A 6,000-nucleotide genomic window follows, 5' to 3' on the forward strand; every position below is an offset into this window, starting at 1 on the left:
TATTGAGGTTAGAAATGAACCGGAAGCATAGGACCATGATGTTAATAAGCACTGAAGCAGCTGCTGTATATTCCTGGGGATAAGTTCAGATCTTTGTAATTAATTGGCATAGCTTTTGTATGCAGAGGGGACCAGGGACAGAGTGTAGGGACTCCAGCTTAGAGAACTGTATCAAAGATTTTCTTCCTTGAGGTCAAGACTCAAGAAGATCTACACCAATAAGCTGAGAATTGTAACTTAAAAATGGGTATCAAGAGTTCCCTGATAGTCTGGTGGCTAAGAATCTGCCTGCCACTGCAGGGGACATTGATTCAGTCCCTGGTCCAGGAACTAAGATCCATATGCCACAGGGCAACTAAGCCTGTGTGCCACAACTACTGCGCCTGTGCGCCCTATAGCTGTCTTCTGCAACAAGAGAAACCACCAGATGAGAAGCCCACACACCACAACTAGAGAGTAGCCCCTGGCACAGCAGCAAAGATCCAGTGCAGTCCAAAAAATAGGTATATACTGGGTGAGGGCTCATAGGGCCCCCAGTTGCTTGGAGAAAGCAACCTCAACACAGGCTCTAAAGAATTCCTACACATTGAGTTCTAATAAATATAAGTTGAAAAATCAGAATACCCAAAGAATTAGGCCTCCATTATATATGCCAAGCCCTTAGACCATTTTCACAAAAAATTATTTCCATTTTCTTGAGGAAACTGAGGCCTAGAGAAGTCTAGTTACTTGACCATGGTTACGCTGCCCAGTAAGTGATAAGACATAGGATTTAAATTCATGGGTCCGGGTTTTAGGGTCCAGAGTCTTGAGGAATACCACACAGCCTTCTAGAAGCAAGAGCCAGCAGAAAGAGCAGACAACAGAATGAGTGTTGTGAAGTCTTCAGTTATCTAATAAGAGAGACAGAAAGAAGCATGTTTTTCATATTTAGAAAAGGATGTCATTGAAAATCATCAAAGATCAAGAGTATAAAAATGATAAAAATTGGAGAAGAAAAGTAAAACTGCTATTTTAATTTTAACAAAGATATATTCATTTGCTTAGAATATCCAGGAGAGTAATCTGCAAACTCTTTAGAAATGAAAAAGAACCAGGTCTCTTCAACACTGTACTAGAAATCCTTGCCAGTTTAGTAAATCAGGAAAAAAGAGGGGATTTAAATGAAGAAAATAAAAGCTGTTACTATTTTTTGTATGATTGCCTGATTTTAAAAAAAACAAAATGGATTTCGAGAAAGATTACTGTAAGTAATGAATTTATAAGGTTACTAGATATAAAATCAGTTTCAAAGATCAGCTGTTTTCTTCACATCAGCAATAAAGAGTTTGGTAAATAGTTACTTAAAAGATACTTGTATTATCAAAAAATGAAATATATGAGAATAAATCTAACAAAAGATGTCCAGGACATTTATGGAAAATACTGTTTTTTAGAGACATTAAAGAAGATCTAATAAATAAATGGAGAAATATACTATGTCCACAGATATGGAAACTCAGTATTATAAAGATGACTATTTTTTCCCCCCAATTGATCCATAGATTCAATGCAGTTCCAATCAAAACCCAAACAGGTTGTTTGAAGAACTTGACAAGTTGATACTAAAATTTATAGAAGAGTAAAAAGGGTCAAGAGCAGCCAAAATATTCCAGACAAGAATAAGGTGAGGAGATAATCAAATCTTGTTTAAACCGTGGTAATTAAAATAATGTAATACTGGCATTGAGGTAAACAAAATCACTAGTGAAATAGAGAGCTCAGAAACACATCTGTGAATACATGAAACCTTGGTAGGGCAGATTACTGGGGGAAGGAGGAACTCCAATAAATGATGCTAGGATAGTTATTTTATGTGAGAAAATTTCAAATTTCTTCCTCACACCATACCAGATGAATTAAAGAGTACGTGAAAGGTGAAATTTTAAAAACTTTTAGGTTGAAAATACATAATCCCACAGTTTCAAGTATAGGCAAGATTCCTTAAAATAACACACACATAAAAAATTTAACATGAAAGATGGATGAATCTTCATTAAAATCAATAACTTTTCATTAAAAGAAAGTGACTGAAAATATCAGCTTCAAACCTATAGAAGATATTTGCAACATATCTGCCCCCCCCAAAAAAGATTTCTTTGAAAAAATATAAAGATCATCTGAATTAATAAATACAACCCAACTAAAAAAAAGTTGAATATGTTTTTGAAATGATACACAACTCCACATCCAGAAGAAAATTAAATTGGACTCCTATTTTATACCACATACAGAAGTAATTATAGATAGATTAAAAAAAAACTCTGAAAATTAAGCAATAAAATCTTGAAAATAAAGTTTAGGAATATATAGTGCATGGCAGTTTTAATCTAAGCCAAAAAAAGACTAAAAAAGAAAATTTATCATATAAGAAATAACATCAGAAATCAAGTAGATTAGAAAATAATATAAAAACAGATAACAGGTTAGTATGTATAATTCATTGAGAGTTCTTAGGTTGTGTGTCTTTCTAGTAATTTCTAAATGTAAGATAGGCAAAAAGTATGAATGAACAGTCAAATAAATAAGAGCAGATCCAGAGGAAACTTAAACTTTTGAAGATGTTCCATTTCACTAGTAGTTAGGGAAGTGAAAATTAACAATGAAATGTCTGCATGACAAAGAACTGTGTACCAATATAGATGCATCATTAAAATAGTATGTGTCAAAAAAAGCAAGTTGCAGAGAATATCTTCAATTTTAGTTCAAAAAAAAATTCAAAATACTTTTTTACTTGTTGTATATGTATATAAAACTTCAGTGAAAATCCACAGAAATATTCTAACAGGACATGTACAAAACTGAGTATCAAAGCATTGTTTATAATTAAAAATGGAAGTTTAGAGGATTTATATGTCCAAAGTTAACCAGAGGACCCATACATTTCACTTCTTGGTGTTTATCCAAGAGAAATGGGACATATGTTCTCAGAGACTGGCACAGAGAAGGATATGTGTAGCAGCTAAAACTAGCAAATGGCTCAACATAATGGATCAACAAATTGTAATTATATCCATACAGTGGAGTATGGAGACTAGACACAAGAGTACATTCTGTATGACTGTTGTCTGAAGGAAGGTCTGTTATAGAATAGGAAAAACTTCATCTCTGGTGATTAAAAAAAATCGAAACAGTAGGTGCTTGGGGAGAATGGGCATGAGGGGACTTCTGGGGCAATAAAAATGTCTGACTTGATGGATGATGTTTGGGTTATATAGGTATATGCATGCATTTGCCATAGCAAATCGAATTCTGCACTTAAGATCATTGTGTTACACTGTATATAGATGATACCCTAATTTTGTTTTAATGAGGGGAAAAAAAGGATGACCAGGGAAAATTACTTAAGTGCATTTACCATTTAAAAAATGTGAACTTTTTTCTAACTTTTTTCACCTGGGCTTCCCAGGTGGTGCAAGTGGTAAAGAAGCTGCCTACCAACGTAGGTTAGACATAATAGACATAATACATGCCGGTTCAATCCCTGGGTCAGGAAGATCCCATGGAGAAGGGAATGGCAATCCACTCCAGTACTCTTGCCTGGAAAATTCCATGGACAGAGGAGCCTGGCGGGCTACATTTCAGAGAGTCGCAGAGTCAGACACTACTGAAGCAACTTGGCGGACACACAGCACACATTTACCATTTAAAGAATTTGAACGTTTTTCTAACATTGGTTTTTAATGCTTATATTTAGAGAAGCTGCTCGAGAATGTCGCAGAAAGAAGAAAGAATACGTGAAATGCCTGGAAAATCGAGTCGCAGTTCTGGAAAATCAAAACAAAACTCTAATAGAAGAGTTAAAAACTTTGAAGGATCTTTATTCTAATAAAAGTGTTTGATTCTTAAGAAAGAAAATATTTTTGTGGACTTGCCTAAAAATTAGATGGATTTCTTTTCTTTTTAGTGGAGTTTTATGAATTGAAAGGTCAAAAATGAAGCTTTTTATTTAGGTTTTTACATCTCAAAGAGAAATACCTTACACGAGAGATCTGGTGACAGGATAAAGTGGAAAAAGACCTCAAGGAAGTTACTGGCACAACTGGAAGCTCTGTAAAAATTAAACATACTCAAGAAACATTTGAAATGAACTTTCACCAATTCGAATTTTCTAAATAACAATAGTTGCCAATATTCCAAAAATGGTAGGTAAGATGAAATTTGGTAAATCAGATCTTTAACAATAAATCAGTTTACCCTTACAGGTTTGCATTTCTGTTTCCTAAAATTTACCTTTCTTCAATTGTGTGTGTGTGTTCTGTTTCTGCCAATAAATTCTACATTGCAAATAGAAAAGAAAAGCTAATACATAACTAAATATATAAATTATGTATCTTGATTATATATACTTGTTCTGTTGTCAGGTCTCAAATAGGTTTTTAAAAGTCTGTTCATTGGACTCAGGAGGGGTTTTGAGACTAGGTTAACAATTTTTGAGGCCTTGTCCTAAAAGACATCTAAGGTACATGAATGGAGTATGGTGATTTTGTAACATTTTTTATCAGAATGGAAAAGAATTGTTTAAAAGTTTGATACTTTTAAATAATTTTTTGGTTACTCTGGGAATGGTGATTTTCTACAAATATTTAATAAATTGTTTTTTGATTCTATATTCTGTATGCAGTTGAATATACATTACTTATTCTGTTGTGCTTTAATAGAATGGAATGTTTACAGGCCCTTAAGATAGAGTATTTTAAAAACCTTCTGAAGATGCATACCAAAGTTTTCCAAGAGGATTTTATAATCAGTTTAATGTAAGGTTTATCGGATTCTAAATACAGTTACTAAGGCAATTTTATGTTAGAGACTATTTTGTATTGTAGTGAATGGTACATTTATAAGAAAAGTGACTGCCAATATATTTTTATAGCTAATCTTTATAAATTCTAAAGTTAAGTTTTTAATGATTATTTTAAATGTTTATATAGTTTGTTAGTAAAAAATATTTTGCATCTCAAAGTATCATTTTTATATTATGGGAAGTAAAGTTTCCAGATTGGCTAATATTTGAATTGTGAGTTTTGTATGCAGTTTATCCAGAGTTCAAAAATGCTGTCAGCACACCAGTGTTCAACCTCTGTATTCCAATTTGTATACACTTTGAAATTGTACTGCAAAACTATTGTGCGCTTCTTAGTACAATATGTATCATATTGTTGTGTATGAAATTAAAGGACATTTGATAAAATTAAGTTTGCTGAATATAAAATATATTGCTTGATATATGAATGACAAGCTTCATGATAACCATTTTGTTAATTATACTAACTATAGTGCATTCCTAGTTTTGAAATGAGGATAAATTTACAAATCTGGGCTGCACAACCTATTTTAAGGGGATATGTTTATATGTTTGGCTTCAGTCAGAACCAATTATAATAAAGATAGCTAAATGTTTTGTTCTACAAGTGTTTAGGACATGGTTAGGGGCCTGTCATGTAGAAATTTTAATTGATAAATCCATTAATTTTAATAAAATTTTTCATTGACAGGGTCAGGGTCTTTTAGAATGGGACTTTTTGTTGATCTTTTAAAATGGGACTTTTTTGTTGATTTGTCAGCAGTTTGTGAAAAGAAAGAAAAGTCTGAACACCAGTGGAATTACTTCTGTCAGTCACTATCCTAAAGCCTGAGTCTCAAAATAGTGGCCCATCAGGCTACATAATATTAGGGGTATGGGGTCAGTGGGTTATATCAAGAGTGTTTGAAAAGTTAGTTTATTGGGTGGATGTTACATTTGGCTCCAGCAGCCTAGCTCTTAGTGCCTTAGCACCTGGACATACACAAATACTGTAAACTCTCCACAACCTACACATTTCTGGTGTAGGGTCTTGTTCACTAGTTCCCATTATGTAGTTAAGCTGTATGTAACAGGCATGGACAAGCCACTGAGGAGTCTATAAATGCATACCAATTTATGAGGTTTATGACACTTTAAAGGTGATTATACTACAAGCC

General features: G+C 33.3%; 1 protein-coding gene across 9 annotated transcripts in view; it reads left to right on the top strand.

Annotated features, from left to right (window-relative positions):
• Positions 1 to 5,447, top strand: part of ATF1 (activating transcription factor 1) — a 62,851-nt gene extending 57,404 nt beyond the window's left edge. For 8 of the 9 annotated variants that reach the window (XM_040234109.1, XM_040234106.1, XM_040234103.1 and 5 more), the window contains one exon: positions 3,737 to 5,447. In XM_040234109.1, the coding sequence (XP_040090043.1) occupies positions 3,737 to 3,881 (145 nt within the window). In that variant the 3' untranslated portion in view covers positions 3,882 to 5,447. Of the gene's footprint in view, positions 1 to 1,544; positions 1,667 to 3,736 lie in introns of all 9 variants that reach the window. The other variant, XR_005719804.1, reaches the window with a different exon arrangement.
• The last annotated feature ends 553 nt before the right edge of the window (positions 5,448 to 6,000 follow it).

This window comes from Oryx dammah, unplaced genomic scaffold, assembly GCF_014754425.2.
Source record: "Oryx dammah isolate SB20612 unplaced genomic scaffold, SCBI_Odam_1.1 HiC_scaffold_29, whole genome shotgun sequence".
Lineage (NCBI taxonomy): Eukaryota > Metazoa > Chordata > Mammalia > Artiodactyla > Bovidae > Oryx > Oryx dammah.